The 19,581-nt window shown below is 41.2% G+C and overlaps 1 protein-coding gene across 25 annotated transcripts in view; it reads left to right on the top strand.

Annotated features, from left to right (window-relative positions):
* NEB (nebulin) overlaps positions 1-19,581 on the top strand; it is a 232,162-nt gene that overhangs the window by 11,396 nt on the left and 201,185 nt on the right. For all 25 annotated transcript variants that reach the window (XM_030916035.1, XM_030916012.1, XM_030916034.1 and 22 more), the window contains exons 10-13: positions 6,160-6,264; positions 13,517-13,621; positions 14,287-14,394; positions 17,046-17,162. In XM_030916035.1, coding sequence (XP_030771895.1) covers positions 6,160-6,264; positions 13,517-13,621; positions 14,287-14,394; positions 17,046-17,162 — 435 coding nt within the window. The remainder of the gene's footprint in view (positions 1-6,159; positions 6,265-13,516; positions 13,622-14,286; positions 14,395-17,045; positions 17,163-19,581) is intronic.

Genomic DNA, 19,581 nt, shown 5'->3' with positions numbered 1-19,581 from the left:
AAATGCAAGTGGCACCATTTAAGTGTGCAGAGTCAGGAGAACTTGAATTACGTCTTCTGGCCAGATGTTCACTGCAACTCTTCTTTATAAGAGGCTAAATGCTGTATTTCAGAGGAATACATCTAGAATTGTTATAATTTACGATGTCTCATTTAGATTAGATATAATTTATACTTTATATTAAATATAATCTAGTCCAATTTCCTCTTCTTATAGGTGGCAAACCTGAATCTGGGGTTACATTAGTTAGTGGCAGAGCCTAGGCTTGTGAGCTCAAGACCGGTATTCTTCTCCCTGGAGCATGAGTTCTTCTTTCCCCTTGGCTCTGGTTGAAGTTGTTCTGTGACAACAGAGTGGCAATTTTTAAAAACCTATTGTAATCATAGCCACCTTCCCAAATCTATTAAGTAAGCAATGTTATGGAAGGGTTGTGCCTTGCTATCCTAATCATCAAGTGCAAATTGTGGTATGTCTCCCTTTTTCTGTGTGTGGGACCTGACTAGCGTACTTTTTAAAACATATTTGTGGTTGTGTATGGTGACTCACCCCTGTAATCCCAGCAGTTTGGGAGGTCAAGCAGGGAGGATTGCTTGAAGCCAGGAGTCTGAGATCAGCCTGGGCAGCAAAGCAAGACCCCATCTATACAAAATATATTTTTTAAAAATTAGCCAAGTGTAGGGGTGCATGCCTGCAGTCTCAGCTACTCAGGAGGCTGAGGTAGGAGGATCACTTGAACCCAAGAGGTCGAGGCTACAGTGAGCTATGATCAAGCCACTGCACTCCAGCCTGGGCAACAGTGAGACCCCCGTCTTAAACAAACAATGACAGCACTAACAACACCCAAACAAACCACAAACACATTTGTATAGTTATCCCATAAAGAGCTCTTGCTATCAGAAGATATTTCAGGTAGTGAAAAATCAGTGATCCCACTTGCCAGAATTTTGGTATCCTAGACCTTGAAAACCATATGTTAGAGGAACTTAAAAGGCTTAATAGAGTCCTTAGGCTTGAAACCAGCAGCAACAGCAGCAGAAGAGAGACCCACTTGGGCCTAGCACTCTCCCTTATTTTGAGGTACTTTCTTACATGACCATTGGATTTGCAGGGAGGCCATGTTGGAAATCCAGACCGCAACTCATCTTCAGCAGAGCCCTGCATTATAAAGTGACAAATTATTTGACATTCAATTGTCAGTTAGATCCCTGGAACCTATTTATTTATTTATTTATTTATTTTTTGAGACAAAGTTTCACTCTGTCGCCCAGCTGGAGTGCAGTGGTATGATCTCAGCTCACTGCAAGCTCTGCCTCCTGGGTTCACGCCATTCTCCTGCCTCAGCCTCCCGAGTAGCTGGGACTACAGGCGCCCACCACCATGCCCGGTTAATTTTTTCTATTTTTAGTAGAGACGGGGTTTCACTGTGTTAGCCAGGATGGTCTCGATCTGCTGACCTTGTGATCTACCCACCTTGGCCTCCCAAAGTCCTGGGATTACAGGCGTGAGCCCCCACACCCAGCCTCCCTGGAACCTCTTATACTCAATTTGGACTTAGTAAGCCAGTTCAGACTGATTGGGATTTACTTCTAATGGAATCTAGGGTCTGATCTTGCCATGAACCAAAATTATACATACCAATTTGATGGTGTCTCCAATTTTTGAGGTCTAATTTCTAATGCCACCCTCTTAATATCACCTGCAAGTTTAATGGACATCTTTTCTATTTCACTTTCCATGTAATTGGCTAAAATATAATACAGATACACTCCTATCCTTTCATTGGTAAGTTAGGAAATAGAGAAGGTATAACAAAACTTCGAAGTCATCTAGCGCATGGTACCAATTTTAATGTGTGAGTACTTCTTGCTTCTCTTTCAAGATTAGCTTTTTGATTCTGTATCTCACAGATTCACAATATTGTTGCATGGCTGTTATCAAGTGATCAACAGTTATTTATTGAAAGTCTGTTATGCACGCACACCTGGCAGGATAGAAAAGTACTACACGCAGTTTTCATCCTTTCCTCTGAGAATTTATAATCAGGTTGATAAAATAAAAGTATGATATATCAAACAAGAAAAAAGTTAAAAATGAAACAACAGTCTAATACTTGCTACAAGACAGACAGAACACGTGTGAGTAACCAGAGAAGGCCATGTGGAGGTGATGGTTCCAAGGGCATGGGTGGTGATGAAGAAGAAAGGCATTTCGAGTAGAGGGAGCACTCGAACAAGGAGACACAGGTAAAATGAGGTCTGAGTTTTAAGGGACAAGGAAAGTGAATGATGTGAGTGCCTCATTTGGAGGATACTTGTGAGAATGCTGGCAGCAGGACCTTGAAAGGCAGACAAAATTGCTTCAACATGGAATGGTAAGAAATAAGAGGCATCATAAGATTTTGGAGTGGAAAATAGTATGATAAAAATAGAATCTGGAGTAATTCTGATGAACAATATGATAGATTGAGATTAGGAAATACAGGAAAAACTGGGTAATTTTGAGAAATCTATTTTAGTAATAATTAGGGCAAAGGAGAGGAAGAAAGGAATCTGAGGGTAATAAGTATGAATAAGCATAAATGGCATTGGCTATTGGAGCCAAAGGAGAGAAAGAAGCCCTAGAGGAGCCTCTGACTGTGGACTGGGGGTCTGGGTGAGTAGGGGAACAGCTGACAAAGATACATTAATGGAAAGAGAAATGGAATAGAGATGATTGAAGGAAACTTCAGATCAAGGCATGCTATGGATAAATTAGAAAGTACCATTGCTCAGGTGTGAGACCAGGGCAAGAAATTAATATTTGAGAGTCACGAGAACAAAGTGATAGCCAAAGACATGAACATCTATGAAGGAAGCAGAAGAGTGCATGGCCAAGGGCAGAGTTTTGGAGGACACCCACACTTGGGACTGAACAGGAGCCAGCAAAAGGATGAGGGAACAAACAGCAAAGTTGAAGAGGAACCAGGAAATGCCATGTCATGTAAGCCTGTGAGAGGTTTCCAAGAAGACACTTAATTTCCTATCTCCCTTCATCTGTCAAATGGAGAGATGAAAGGTTACCTTCATACCATTCTAATGCTATGGACTTTGAACAATGAAAGTTGGCCACATGTTTTGAGCAATTACAGTAGAAGATGTAATGAAAGAGAACATACAATAATGAAGTAAAGTCTTCCATGCTATTCCTCAAAAAGATGTGACAGTTAAGGCATAGCTTTTATTTTTATTGCAGACCAAGTATGCACTCAGTATCAGATTACTGACATGCCTCTCAATACTGTTGTCAGCACTGTGAACTTCTACAATTATTGGGCACAGAGCCCTAAGCAAGCTGTTGTTTGCAGAATGTACCACTGGGTAGGAGCATAGATTTCTGGCTAAGGGCTTGGGTTTAGAGGCTGTTGCTACCTCTCCTGTATCTTCTTCTTGTGTCCTTCTTAATCTATTTATCATGTTTTCCTTATTACCTAAGTAGAGACAAACTACTTTGCACACACTAAGAGTCTTTAAGCTGATGCACAATACTGAACTCTTTTTTTTTTTTTTTTTTAAATCAGATTATTCTCTGTAACGGCAGAATTCTAACTAAACAGAATTCTGAAGATGGTTCCTGAGAAATTAGGATTTCTAGATTTGATTTGTCTGAAACTTCTTGGCAGGATGTCCTACTTAATAAGCATTTCTCCTGTTCAAGTGTTGCTTTTTCCCTAAGGACTTAACTAACTATGAAAAATTCTGTTGTCCTATGCCTAAAATAGTCTTCAGTCTGTGTTTTTGTTTTGTTTTGTTTTGTTTTGTTTTGTTTGTTTTGAGACAGGGTCTCACTCTGTCACCCAGGGTGAGTGCAGTGATGCCATCTTGGATTATTATAACCTCCGCCTCCCAGGCTCAAGCGATCCTCTCGCTTCAGCCTCCCAAGTAGCTGGGACTACAGGTGTGCACCACCACACCCAGCTAATTTTTGTATTTTTGGCAGATACAGGGTTTCACCATATTGCTCTGGCTGGTCTTGAACCTTTGAGCAATTCATCCGCTTTTGCCTCCCAAAGTGCTGGGATTACAGGTGTGAGTCACCGTGCCTTGTTTAACTTATTTAAAGGAAATTAAGCCAGGCTTGTTTGTGGAATTTGTGTAAATACATTTCAAAATCTGTCTTTTGTATCCTAATTGATCTGCTGTCCATGAAAGCTTTTGTTATAGCCCCTAGGTAGATATTATTGGGATAAGATATAGTTAGACTTGGTTAAAGTATAAAGATGATTGGGACCTTGGGATTATTCAACTGCCTTACTTGATAAGTCAGAATACTGCCATGAGGAAGGGAAAATAATCATAGAAATCTCACAGTTGCATCATGGAAGATTAGAAAGATAATTCTCCTCTTGAGACATTCCCTCGTGGCCTCAGTGTGTAAGACACACATTGAGATGTCAATCATTGACTCTTGCTCTAGCTAGGTACTATGCAGGCCACGAGGGTTCCCAAGGATAGGACATCTTTTTTGCCATCCCAGAGCTCACAGTCAAGAGGAAAGAGACATGTAGACAACAAATTACAGTGTCATATGATGACCCTTTAAAGGAGGTAATGGCCAAGTTGAATGAGATCCCAGGAGAAGGTCATCGCATCTGGCTCAGGAGTCAGAGAAAGCTTGGGAGGGGAGTCATGCTTGTCCTGAGCCATGGAGAGGAAACAGCGGTTTGTAGACTGATGGGGAGAGGGAACAGCATGTACAAAGCCCTGAAACATCTGAGGGCTTCATGTGTCTGGGGATCTATGAATAGTTCTGCATTTTTGGAAGCAGGGGCCAAGTCTGGTGGAAGAAAAAAACCAGAGGAGTCAGTAATGAAGAAAGAAAGGATGGCAAGAGAGAAGGATATGCATGATTTGTGGGTACCATACTTATTTTAAGGTGATAGAAGTCTTTTATAGGCTGAAGTGAAGGAGCTAATGAAGAAGGAGAGGTTGGGGTTGTGAGAAAGAGGAGGGATGACAGAGAGCTGGGTGCAAAGGATGTGCTGGAAGGGGAAGCACCCTGGGTGCAGGAGTCATTCCCTCTGAGGGATGTTTCTCCTCTGAGCCAGGGCAGGGGTTGGAGAGGCAGGGACGAATATGGAGAAGATAAGTGTGTAGCGTTTCTTTCCTCTATGAAAGAGGAAGCTGAGAGTAAGGTGGAGTTGGTTGTGAGCTTAAGGACAGTGTTGGGGTTTTAGACTGGCTGCTGACAGTAGGGACTAACCAGAGACACATAATGAGCTGTGCAAGTTTCCTTGAAGACAAAATGGCATTTGTATACCATAGGGTCATAGGGCACAGAGCCCCAAGCAAGCTGTTGTTCACAGAACATACCACTGGGCAGGCATGTTGATCTCAAGTTAAGTGCTAGGGTTCAGAGGCTCCCTACCCTGTACCTTCTTCCTGTGTCCCTCTTAACCCTACTCATCATGTTAGCATTGCCTAATCCATGGAGTTGTGGGTTTTGTTCTGTGGCGTTCAGCATCCTAGGCATAAGAACAGAGGAAGTTGGCCGGGTGCGGTGGCTCACGCCTGTAATCCCAGCACTTTGGAAGGCCAAGGCAGTCGGAACATGAGGTCAGGAGATCGAGACCATCCTGTTTAGCACAGTGAAACCCTGTCTCTACTGAAAATATAAAAAATTAGCCGGGCGTAGTGGCGGGCACCTGTAGTCCCAGCTGCTCGGGAGGCTAAGGCAGGAGAATGGCATGAACCCGGGAGGTGGAGCTTGCAGTGAGCCAAGATCGAGCCACTGTACTCCAGCCTGGGTGACATAGCGAGACTCCATCTCAAAAAATAAAAGAACAAAGGAAGTATATGGTCGAGTCGATCCAAGGCTAGGGCCTTATTAAGTGAGTGTGATAAAAAGACAAGGGGTTGGGAGTTGAAGATGCTGGTTAAGAGAATAATTGCAATTGCAAAGCCAGAGCATGCAAATGACTGGAAGAAAGCAGATCTAGGGCCATGAGTCCTGAGGAGGAGGGAAGAAAATTCAATGAAATAGAAATCACTAGCAGTACTGAGAGCAAGGGTATATAACATCTAGAAGGACAAATTATAACATGTTACACTAAAATTTAAGACTTCAAATAAAGATGAAAGCATAATCGTTTTTAAAATACATCCCTGTCTTTTATTTCATCAGGTTGCCTACAAAAAAGGTCTCACTGAACAGCAAGCTCAATTTACGCCTCTGGCCGATCCTCCAGAAATAGAATTTGCCAAGAAAGTAACCAATCAAGTGAGCAAGGTAAGTAAATAGAGCTGGGACATTGCCTCCCTTGAAGACGCTGCTTAATAATTTCAACCATCAGAGAGGGTTAGTAAAGGTGAGCCTGAAGAGTAAACACAAACATGCACAGTATTTTTACATATGACCCCCAAAAACTCTACAGCAAAAGCAATACATCCATAAACGTCAAGAACTGTGTTAATAAATGTTTAGCCAGCTGGACGACTCAGCAATTGATAAATGTGAAAGTCACCTTTTGAAAACAGAAGCCATGTCCTAATGTCACTTGACGTTTTCACTTATGACAGTAATACTACGGAGTCACCAAATAACCACACATTTCCGTGAAGAGCTGGTTTAAATTCACAGTGAAGACCTTGTATAGTTGGATCCTATCAGTCAGACTTGGCAAAATAAGAATGTGTCTCAGACATAGCTTTAGTTAACAGCAGTGGCCAGTGGACCTCATAACTTTTACAGCCCTAGCAAACAGCTTAGTCTCCCTATATTTAGGCGGTAAACTGGCTCTGAGGAATGTGGCTCTGATGAGGAATGCGGAGAGACAGATGCTCAGTGGATGAATAGGCCCATGCTAAATTCCTATTTTAAATTGGTCCAAATCAGGCCACTTTCTCCTGGGATACTGCTGCTTTTAAATACTTTATCTTGCCCTCTGTGGAGATGAGCGTAGGTTTGTTCTGCTTGAATTTTGACGAAACCTCAAGATTTTTGTCTTACGCATTTTCTGGGTAAAGTATCTAGTAGAGAAGGATGAAATGATATGGATGATGATGTCTATTCAGTGATGTTTGTTAGTGTTTGATATTGTAGATTACCTAACTATGTAACTGTGAGCTGTTTAGATAAAGAATCTAGTAAGTATAGTAAACTTTCACTAATAGGAATGCTACCAATCTGAAATTTTGCCCAAGGCTAAGCAGAAATTAACTTTTGAAGTGTACATAAATACATGGTCCACTGAAAGTGTTGATATTGGCCGGGCACATTGGATCAAGCCTGTAATCCCAGCACTTTGGAAGGCCAAGGGGGGTTGATCACCTGTCAGGAATTCGAGACCAGTCTGGCCAACATGGTGAAACCCCATCTCTACTAACGATACTAAAAATTAGCTGGGCGTGGTGATGGGGGCCTGTAATTTCAGCTAATTGGGAGGCTGAGGCAGGAGAATCACTTGAACCTGGAAAGTGGAGATTGCAGTGAGCCAAGATTGCACCATTACAATCCAGCCTGGGCAACAAGTGTGAAACTGTCTCAAAAAGAGAAAAAAAGAAAAAAAAAGAAAGTGTTGATATTGTAAGTAAGATGGGAGAGGACAATTTATCTTTTTGCAAAAAAAAAAAAAAAAAAAAAAAAATGTATTTTCAAGTGGTCATTTAGAAAGGAAAGGAATCTATTTTCAAATTTTTATTTAAAGTCTATTTTAAAAGATACTTTACTAAGGAAACATTATTTTGCCTTATTTGAGTATGCAGTGGGGATTCTTAAAAGTAATTTTTGAAAATCACTTTCAAACACCTCTATAATCATTCTCTCCACCAATTTAGACTTGCCAGTTGGTTTAGTGCTGCAGTCTCCAGTACAGTAGCCACTAGCCAAATGTGACTAGGAAGCACCTGAATTTGATCAGTATAAACTGAGTATATAAGTCAGCTTGGGCTTCTACAACAAAATACCGTACATTGGGTGGCTTAAACAATAGACATTTACTTTCTCACAGTTCTGGAGGCTGGGAGTCTAAGATCACGGATTCAGTTCCTGGTGAGAAACCCCTTCCTGGCTTGTAGATAGCTGCCCTCTCATTGTGTCCTCACACACTGAAGACAGAGAGCCAGCTCTGATCTCTTCCTCTTCTTCCTCTTCTTATAAGGATGATAATCTCATTATGGGGTTCCCACCCTCATGACCTCACCTAAACTTAATTGCTTCCCAAAGCCCCTTACCTTCAAGTACCATCACATGGTACTTGTGAGTTAGGTCTTCAACATATGAATTTGGGGGGTGGGGACACAGATATTCATCTCATAACACTTAGTGTCCAATATGTGAGAAATAGACACTGAATCTTGAATACTTAATTATGAAAAAAAGAATGTTTCAAATTAATATTTTTATGTTGATTACATGTTGGAATGTTAATTTTCAGATTTACTGGGTTCAGTAAACTATATTATTAAAATCATTTCCCACATATTTCTTTCTACATTTAAAAATGTGGCTGTAAGAATGACTTGCATTATATATGCATTGGATGGCACCATTCTAGGTGGGCAAGGTGACAATGTTGGGTACTTTGAAAGCATTGCCAGAACAGGCTTTGCCCTGTGGAGTACTAATATGAGCTGAGGGGAGGGTGGCTGTGGAAAAAGGTCACTGGAATTGGCCATCGTGATGTTATTTATTCCCAGTCTTAACCCAGATTTCTGAGTTCTTAATGACTATTGTGCATCCAGAGTAATAGTTGTGTTGGGGAGAAGTGCTTGTGATTGGTAGAAGTCCACCCAACAACAAACCATCCAACAAGGGAGGCACAGGGCTGCCAAGAGTGACTTACTCTGGTACTGTCTTCCCTCCTCACTCTCAAGATGCGTTGGCCCATGTTGCAGCAGCATCATATCCTCTTTCTCCCTAAAATAGGATAAAAATCTCCTTTATCTACCCTAGAACTTAAAGTATAATTTTTTTTTTTTTTATAAAAAACCTCCTTTATCTACTCACTCGCATGCATTTAAACTCAATATCCCCTTGTTGAATCGTGTCTCCCAGATCCATCTGTTGGTGCCAAGGGATCCTCCTGGGCCCACTGAAGGTTGGCTGAAAAATCAGCTTGCAAAAGGTAGATTAATTGGAGAAACTGCATACAAATTTATTTAATGTGTACACACGGGACCCTTCAGAATGAAGCCCCAGCTCCCCAGGGGTGCAGAAGCTTATATACCATCTTGAGGTTACAGAAAGACTATGAACTTGGATCCTGGCAAAACAGGTTATGGGGAGTGGGGAGAAGAGGAATTCTGTTGAAGGGCAAGAAATGATTACTAGGGAGAATTCAATGGGTTTGAAGAACATACAGTAGTCTGGGGCGAAGTCTGTTGGCCCACAAAGCGAACAATGGTTTATGACAGGAGCCTGTCCAGGTTTGTTGACAGACTTTAGTCTTCCTTCCTGCACTATAGGTTCAGTTAAAAACTCAGGGAAGTGGTCAGAGGGAATTGTTTTCTTCTGTGGTAGGTCCGGACCTTAGACAGATAAGGAAATTTGAGCCTGTGCTTTGGGAGAGGTAGAGGATTGAGAGATAGGATGGGGGTAGGGGGATGTCGGGGAAACAATTTTTATTCTTAGTGGGTCTATCTGGTCTTTATGTAGAAAGAAGTCTCTTCTAGCTTCCATTAATCTCTAAGGGCCTTTAATTCAAAATACTCATTATACTAGGGAGCCATATTTTGGGGTGGAGTTCTCTGTGCATCCTCACATCCTTTTCTTACAGCTCCCAGTTCAGATGGTAATGATTGCATATCTGCAGTGATTTCACTAATGTTAAGTTCCATTTGCCATCCTTCCTTACTATACCTGTCAGAATCAATTCTCTCACCTTTGTCTTTGGCCAAAACCATCAGCTACATGATTCCTTCTGTCTCTGCTGTATTTTGTAGCTCTAACATAGATGAACAGGCAGAGTTGTTCACAGAAACAGGCCTTCCAGGTGGGGAAACTATGCACACCGTGACTAGCTGAAAGTGGGACCCTGAATGCAACACTGGGAAGTCGTTTTAGTTTCTCTGTACCTGCCTCTCTGCTCCCTTCCAGATCCACAAAAGAAAAAATATGAGATTTTAGGTTGGAATTTACCACTGATACCAACTGGGGCCTCAATTTTTTTTAAAAAATAATCTTTTAGTAACATAATGTTATACAGCATGAAGATACCAGGCCCTGGTCCTCTAAAACCATGGAGATTCTTCTGTCACATAGAATTGGGAAGATTTCCATTGATTTCACCAGAAGAGATTTGATTGAGTCAAGCAGGCAGTGTTAGGCCCACTGTGGGCAATAAAAATACAAGCTGGGTTCTTCATACCCTTTCTGCAGGGATAACTTTTCTATGAACGGAACCATCAGGAGTCCTAGTGCTTAGCTACTCACAGAAAAAGAGAAAGGTAATTAACTGGCTTCATATTCCTTTCCATTTGATAACCACATAAAAATCACAGATTCAGATGTTGAAAGTACATAATGAAACCATGTGTTTAAGCAAGACACCAGGGTACCCAGTTTATGACCCCATGGAAGTCCCCTCAGCTGACCTCTGAGGAGAAGGGAAACAATCTTACTATATCTATGGACACGTGGTCACCCTCTTACCCAGAGAAGGTGTCCCAGAGCTTGTAATTGGCCCGACATACTTTCCTCTGTTAAACAAACCAAAAAAATTCTAGAGAAGTTAAACTGACTCTTTCTTCTAAGTTTCCATTGGTCAACCGCAAATACAACAGAGTTTGGAGAGAAAGGTTTCCCCCTAACCTTTCTCTCCAACTCTGTTGTGTTTGGATGTTGGGAAGGTTGAATGTTGGACCCTGACATGAGTAACCCATCTTCATGTATTGTACAAAAGCTCTGGCCTTACTCTCAGACTTGCAGAGTGAGACCCCTTGCTGGGAGAGAGGTATGTGTCCCTGTGGGACCCTCTCTCTATGTACCCCCACAGGGACACATACCTCTCTCTTCCTCTCACTCCTCCACCTATGGACCCTTGTTCTTTCAACTTCTCTCCTACCCACAAATGAGACAGAAGGCCATAATTTCCTAAGTAGCCAACAAGCTCCAGCCGTCTCCTGTGTTATGAAAATCTTCCCAGACTTGGCAGTGCTCAGGAGTGGATTGTGAGAGTTCCAGCTCCACCCTGACCCATTTCAGCTCCTGGATAGGAGGAAATAACATGTTGTAGTCCATGAAGATTTAGAAGGAAGGAAGGACTTTGGATGAGGGGGTTGGGTGATCTTACACTCTTGTTTTGCATCTTGTTTTAATATCTTCTTGAAAACAAGACATCTATCTCTTACTGTGAGAATTAATCTCCTGCTCAATTATCCTTAACAAATGTACATATGCAATGCCTGTTTCCTGATAAATGCCCAACATTTAGACCTCATTCAGAATATCTGCTATCTTCTTGGCCGGGTGCGGTGGCTCATGCCTGTAATCCCAGCACTTTGGGAGGCCAAGGCGGGTGGATCATCTGAGGTCAGGAGTTCCAGACCAGCCTCAACATGGAGAAACCCCCCTCTACTAAAAATACAAAAAATTAGCCGGGTGTGGTGGTGCATGCCTGTAATCCCAGCTACTCGGGAGGCTGAGGCAGGAGAATTGCTTGAACCTGGGAGGCGGAGGTTGCGGTGAGCCGAGATCGTGCCATTGCACTCCAGCCTGGGCAACAAGAGCGAAACTCCGTCTCAAAAAAAAAAAAAAGAAAAAGAAAAAAGAAAAAAGAATATCTGCTACCTTCTCAACTTTAAATTATATTTCAAAGTTCTCTGGATCTCAGTTTTGGGGATCAGGCCCAATTGCCCCTTCCCAATCCTAAGGTTTTTCTCCTTTGACAACAAGTAGGAGGTAGGGCCATGTCCCTCCAAAAAATGATACATTAGGAGATCCTAACCTGAGGTATGTGTACATCAAGAACCTCTGAAGTTACTTTGTGAGCATTTTATAGCTTTCTCAATTTCTTGAAGAGGTCTGTCTCCAAAAAAAGATTAGAAACATTTCTATAAGTAGTCTTCGCAATTCCAAAAATCAATATTATTGACTTCTGTTCTTTAAATCTTCAAAACAGAGTGCAGCAGGTCAATCAATCAGCAGTATAACACAAATCTTACCTCAGCAAAGATTTCCATTGAAGAATTGTTCCCTCCCCGCACATACAATTTTCTTTCTTATAGAATTTCTTTCTGTTATGATGATGACAATAGTAATAGCTATTATTATTATTACAGTTGTTATACCCTATATTTGCTTAGCACTGTGGGGTTTACAAAGCACTCTTCAGCGAATGATCTTATTAAACTTCCCAGCAGACTTCTCTGTAAATATTATTGCCAGCACTTGTGGCTGAGAAAACAATCAAACGTTTGGTCAAGACAAAGTCAAATCTTGGTCCCAGAGATTGAACCCACACCCAGGACTCTAAAATTTATAGCTATGAAAACCAGTTGGCCATTTATTTGCATATTAACCTTTTGAGAAGAAAGGAAATTAAGCATTTGAGTGAGGGCTAAGCTTCCTTTAACCCACGCTTGTTGACTCTGCACATCACTCACCTTTAGTTCTTCTGTTAAAGGTATACCAGAAAGACACTTTCTGTTTCCTTAAAGGATATGGTGGGGATATAGGCATATGCCAGTGCCTTGAGGCCCATTAGTTATGTCTGTTAACACATTTTTATAAGCCATGGAGGGAGAATTGCTCTAACTCAGCTTGGGCTCTAGCTCATGGACCCAGGTTTGGGGTTGGCTTGTTTAATTCTCTTCCAAGAACACGTAAGCCAAGGTATTTCAAGACCACGTATCATGGCCTCAGTTTAGTGTAGTTGAACAAACGTTTATAATGTAACTTTTGCCTGCCACATTTTGTATTGGGTTCTGAGGATATGAAAGTGAAGAAGACATACCATGTCTCTCTTCCAGGAGCTTACAGCCTGGGATTCAGATGGAGTGGGATTTGGGAGTCAGATGGGGCAATAATTCAATTTTTGAATTACTTTCCAGTTCCTATTAAATTTAACTCTGAACTCAAAGGTCTATTCATTAGCCTGCAAGTTGGATTTTATTGCGGTTGTTTCTTTCTGGATAACTAGGAGTTTTGGTAAAGCTTAGAAATTAATAGCTAAGTTAATTTGGCATAGAAATCTCAGGTTGATATGTTATATTGTAACTCTGAAATATAAATAGAGGATGACTGCTGACTCTATTTCTTTAAACATCGGGGGACATCTGCAACTTCTGGACGAAGTCCCCAAACTCAGCAAGGGAAGGGGGCGTTAGTACCCTCTTTCTCCGTTCTCTATCCCCATCACCCAACTTTCTGATTGGGTAAATTGACACTACATTGGAAGATTTTTTTTTTAAAGACATTTATTAAGGACTTAAGAATAGCTTGCTGAAGATATTTTTTAAAGTTAATCATTATTCCTTAATTTGCTGTCTTATTTGTCAATTCATGAGTTATTCTTGTCTTATTTTCTTTTTCTTTTTTCTAGCAAAAATACAAAGAAGACTATGAAAATAAAATCAAAGGCAAATGGAGTGAGACACCTTGCTTTGAAGTTGCAAACGCCAAAATGAATGCTGATAACCTCAGCACAGTGAGTGGGAAGGGATGGCCGGTCTGTCGTCCCGGGAGGGAGACCCCTTTCCTTAGTGACTTCTAGCCACCTGCCCTACCTGAAGGGGTACCAGGACACTGAGGCCCCTCTTCTTGGGACAAGACCTGGTGTAGAGTTCCTGTTAGGAAAGAAATTTCACAAACTCTCTTTCCTTTTGAGAAATGTTATTTGGCCAAATACCATTATTTCTACCTCAATTTTTACAACACGTTACGGTGAGACCCCCTTACCGAATGCAAAGTGCGGTTAGTACAAGTTAAAGGGATCCTTTTTAATTATTCTTTGCCTGAGGAGCCAAACTGTACAGTTATGAAATTGATTAATTTAGTATCTCTTGCCTGGAAAGCATGTCTATTGTTTTTCTTTTCTTTTAAGTTCCCTGCTCCTTGCCCTTAAGAGCCCTTTCTTGGTAGCCAAGAAAAGCCTTTCTAATTCTGTTTTTAGCCTATTTTAATTGTTCTAAATCTCTGTTAAGTTGCTAATCATTTTTGCAATGGTACCACATTCTCCAATTGTAATCTGACCAGCCTAAACCAAGGACAGGGTGGCTTTGTGTAACTTTTCCAAATCCGTGTGTCTTCTCATGGAAATTCTTGCATAGTTCATTTCCACAGCGGTTCTTCACCTTGTCTAATGTCTTACAGAGGAAATACCAGGAAGATTTTGAAAACATGAAAGACCAGATCTACTTCATGCAGACTGAAACACCAGAGTATAAAATGAATAAAAAAGCTGGTGTGGCAGCTAGCAAGGTACGAGGAAACCATCCCATTTATCTTGATGGTTTGAGTGTGGGTGAATTTCCTATAACTTTGGCTCTTGCATATAATTAGTAAAAAAGGGGAGGGGTGGTTCTTGGGGGAACTATCAGGGTTGAGACCAGTGGATGCGAGGCATTTGAAAAAGAGTAGAATTGAAACAACAAGAACAACAACAAAAGTACTTTGGAATTATAATGGGGCTATTAAAAATGTTTTGCCGTGTATGAGCATTAATAACATCGAATTACTATCTTCAGTATTTCCTAGAGTAATTTATTATTTGCCTGAGGAACCAGACTGTACATTTATCAATATGATTTAGTATCTTCTCACTGGAAGGACGTTTTGCTGTTTAGAAGGAGAAAGATTGTAATCTTAGAGAGCAGGACTTCTCCCCCCAGGAAGAGGCAATCGGCGGCCTTATACGAAGATAAACAATCATATATGCAACACTATCGTTATTTATCTTATCTTCCCGCTGACTATGGAAAAACCTGGTCGCAGGTTCATAAATCCATGGATATTTCCATATGCTCTATTGAGTGAGTTTGGTGAATGACCTGGGTCCTTGGCATTCTGAAGCACGATGGTCACTAAAGAGAGCAAAAACTTCAAAGCCAAACACACTTGGTTCTAATCCTGGCCTTGGCTGTGCCGGAGAAAGCAGGATTACATCACTTAGAAGGCTATTACAGCATCCACGTGTAAGACAGTGGTGTTTTGGACCAGGAGGGTAGCAGGGCAGGTGGTGAGAAGTATTTTGAAAGCACAGCTGACTTGATTTGCCAATGGATTGGATGACACGGGTTTTGGTCTAAGCAGTTAGATGAATGGGGTTTCCCTTTATTGAGACAGGGAAGACTATGGAAGAAGTTGGTAATTTTTTTGAAGGACAGACAGGAGTTCATCTTCAGATATGGTAGATTTGAGATGCCTTTTAGACATACACATGGAAGTATCAGTGATCATTTGACTACATAAACCTGAAGTTTCAGGGGAGATATATGGAAAGTTGTATAAACTGGGGTGTCGTCAGGGTACAGAGACTGTTTCATGCCATGAGTTTGGAGAGCATTAAGGGAGTGAGTGTAAACAGAAAACTTTAGGTGCTGAACTCTGAGGTCCTTCCATGGGAACATATATGTGAGATGAGGGAGAAGCAAAATCAGGAGAGGGCAATGCGTTGGGAAGCAAGTGAAGGGGGAAGGGAGTCATCAACTGTGTCAAATGTCTCTGAAATGGATTTACCAATGTCTGGTCTCTGGTGACCTCAACAAGAGCAATTTGGTGGAGTCTGCTTGGAGAGGATTCATGAGTGAATGAAAAGAGGGAAATTGAAGATAGAAGTATATTCAATTCTTTCTAAGTATTTTCCTGGTAAGAAAAGAAGAAAATAGGCAAGTAGCTGATGAAAAACTGGGTAAAGTGGGACTTTTTAAGATACGAAACAAAAACATCATGTTGATGGAAATAATCCAGGAGAGGGAAGATTTGGTGATGTTGGAATGGGGAAGAATGTCTGGAGTGCTATCCTAGAGTATGTGGAAGGGGAAGAGATCTGGTGCTCAAAAGGAGGGGATGGCTTTGCCACAAGCCCTGACAGTTCTTCTGTATAACGGGAGAAGGGTACGTATCCCAGATGTGGGTAGAGCTTGTGAGTCTGCTTTCTGGTTGTTTGCATTTTTCAAGGAAACAGATAATTCTCTAAGATGAAAAGTGATCTGAGTCTCTCATTCCTGCAGCATACCCTTGTGAAGCTCTGTGGAGGCTGTGGGGTGGATGCCTCTGTACTTCCCTTGTGTATCTCTTGTCTTTGATACCAGATTGCCTTTGTTTTCTGAGGTTCGTAAGTGGTAGATTTATCTAGGATTCCTTGAACTTCTGTGGTTGTAATGCCTGAATAAAGGGCTTACACTAAGGATCATGGTGGGAACCAGGATCAGTTTCTTGTTCTAATCCCTGTGGACAGGCTCCTGATAGGGGCTTGTGAACCCTGCCTTCCCTATTCTCCCCCAGCACCCCTCAACGTGCTGCTTCTGCCATAGCTGGAATTAAAGGTGCAAATAGGAAGGGCAGAAGGAAAAGCAAGGCTCTTTCTCCCTGCTCCTTCCTCCTCCTCCTCCTCCTGGTAAATTGAATGCATGTGTGCTTCACGCACTGTTGCAGGTGAGGCATAAAAGGGTGGATTGGTGGTACTTCCAGCTTCCTTTCTGTAGGAGCATGTTGGCAGATAGGTAGCTGAGGGTTAAGAGCTGAGTGAAGGTTCTGCAGGAGCAGGTATCTGGGACGTCTTGCACGGTGACTATTTGGATTTATTTCTCTCTCCTATTATTTCTGTGTCTCTCTCTTTGAGGGCAAGGACCATGTATTCTTTCTTATATTCTGTCCCCAAGCCAGACACAGAATTGATACCCTATGGATAATTTCGAATGAATAAATGAATGGGAAGAAAAAGCATCCTGGAAATGTATGCAGTTTCTCTGCTGCTGTTATGCGTTACTATGAGTATTTTGTTTATAACATGTCAAGCTGCCATTTTTCTAAAGAGAAAATTGATTTGTGGAAGTATGTCATGTCCATAATAGAGACGGGGGCAAAAATAACCCATAGAGTTACTTCATCATTTTATTTCACTCCTACAGGTAAAATACAAAGAAGACTATGAAAAGAATAAAGGAAAAGCAGATTATAATGTGCTTCCTGCTTCAGAGAACCCACTGCTTAGGCAGCTGAAGGCGGCAGGAGATGCCCTAAGTGATGTAAGTATATTTTTGTCAAAACGTGTTTTTAAACCTCAGCTGCAAAAGATATGAAAATTGTCTCCTTTAATGACTAAATGCATATATATAGCTTTGCAAATACGTTAAGGTTATGAAGTGGTAGGTTCATTGGAACTATGTAACCACAGAAAGGCATAGTACAATGTGCCTTAATGTTTGTGGTTCTGTGGGGTTAATTCAATGGGCAGGGAAATTCTCATTTGCTTATGAGCTCTGGGCACCTGGGCCTCCATATGGATGTGTTGCTTATGAGCTCCGGCACCTGGGCCTTCACATTGCAGATGTGTTGTGATTTTAACAGAAGCAAGAAACTTTCAAAGATAGATCTTGGCCCCAGAAACCATCATTTGCCAACAACAGAACTTAAAAGGTGGCCCCCTAAGTCTTCACAGGACTTTCTAATTGTGCAGTTATTAAGAGCCTGACTAAGCTGTTCAATTTGAAGCATATTAGGCAAATGAGACTGGGCTTGGGATTAAAAGACTAACAGCCTGAGAGAGAAAGAAAGAGAGATTGAGTATGTGATGATTTGAGTTTATCTCTTATGGTTAGGTTTGCATTAAGCTTTCCTAACATTTGTGGATTTTATGTAGCTGTCTGTGTGGGTTAGTTATCTTTTCTTTGTCCCTTGAACTAAGCAGCATAGGAAATATGTGTGTGTGGTTGGGGAGCGGGTGGGGGAAAGTGGCAAGTGAGAGGGTATAAATAGATCTGTCCAAATAGCTCTGCTGGGAAATCAATGCAAAGCACGTTTGCTTTCTTTTAAAAAACCATTTTATTTCAGTCATTTTTCGGGTACAGGTGGTTTTTGGTTACATGGAAAAGTTCTTTAGTGTTGATTGCTGAGATTTTGGTGCACCCATCACTTAAGCAGTGACACCTGAGACACTGTAGCATAGTCTTTTCTCCCTCACTCCCACCCCAACATTCCACTCAAGTTCCCAAAGTCCATTATATCATTCTTCTGCCTTTGTGTCCTCATAGCTTAGCTCCCACTTATAAGTGAGAACAGATGATATTTGGTTTTTCATTCCTGAGTTACTTCATTTAGAACAATGGCCTCCAGCTCCATTCAAGTTGCTTCAAAAGACGTTATTTCATTCTTTTTTATGGCTGAGTAGCATTCCATGCTGTATATATACCACATTTTCTTTATTTGTTGGTTGATGGGCCCTTAGGTTTATAGCAGCACAATTGTGAATTATGCTGCTATAAACATGCTTATGCATGTGTCTTTTTCATATGATTTCTTTTCCTTTGGGTAGATACCCAGTAGTGGGATTGCTGGATTGAATGGTAGCTCTATTTTCAGTTCTTTAAGGAATCTCTATACTGTTTTCCATGGTGGCTATACTAATTTACATTCCCACCGTAGTGTAAAAGCAGTTTAAAGCAGTTTTGCTCTCTAAGTGAAAAACATCCTTATTAAACATCTAAAAGACCAAGTTCAAATCTCCGTTATCGATAAAGACAGGAATATAAAAATATTAAATGTGAATAGCATCATTTACATTTTGAAAACCCAGAATGAAAAAAGTGACAATAATCTGCTTTATCAGCCACATATTTAAAACTAATCATTGCTTCTTGTTGTTCAAGCTAAAGGTAAATCCTGGCAGAGAAGAAGAGTTAGTAATAACTCATAGTACCAGTTCATATGTATGTGTGTGTGTATGTGTGTGTGTGTGTGTGTATATATATATAAAATCTTATATTGAAGGCTAATTGTGTAATAAGAGATTTTTTATAGTTATAGGAGAAAGAGAGATTGTGTATTTCTCACCTTATATAACTTTTTCATGAAGGTTTGTTTTAAAAAATTAAACAACTTGCAATTGCTCAAAACCTCCGTGTTTGCTGTGGTACTATCAGTGAGGAAAGAGCTCGTGAGCTGAGAGACAGAGAGGGCAGCAGTTCAGAAATACACAAGAATCTCTGCTACTGGGGGGGCGTGGTCAGAGGTGGCATATTGGTTTCTTAGTTTTTTGAGTTTGGAATGTACGAAACTTAGGCTTTATAATAATTGCTAATAGAACAGTCTTATAATTCATGACAGTGTGTGTGTTCAATTGTTAGGTTTTTTCTTTTTGTTTTGTTTTGAGATGGAGTCTCGCATTGTTGCCCGAGCTGGAGTGCAGTGGTGCCATCTCGGCTCACTGCAACCTCTGCCTCCCGGGTTCAACCGATTCTCCTGCCTCAGCCTCCCAAGTAGCTGGGATTACAGGTGCATGACACCAAGACAAGGTAATTTTTTGTATTTTTAGTAGAGAGAGGGTTTCACTTTTTTGGCTAGGCTTGTCTCAAACTCCTAACCTCGTGATTCCCCCGCCTCAGCCTCCCAAAGTACTGGGATTACAGGCGTGAGCCACTGCACCCAGCCTCGATTGTCAGTTTTTAA

The sequence above is a fragment of the Rhinopithecus roxellana genome, chromosome 14 (assembly GCF_007565055.1).
Source record: "Rhinopithecus roxellana isolate Shanxi Qingling chromosome 14, ASM756505v1, whole genome shotgun sequence".
NCBI classification, from domain to species: domain Eukaryota; kingdom Metazoa; phylum Chordata; class Mammalia; order Primates; family Cercopithecidae; genus Rhinopithecus; species Rhinopithecus roxellana.
Note: the sequence above shows the minus strand (reverse complement) of the source record. Positions and strands in the feature narration are given on the sequence as shown.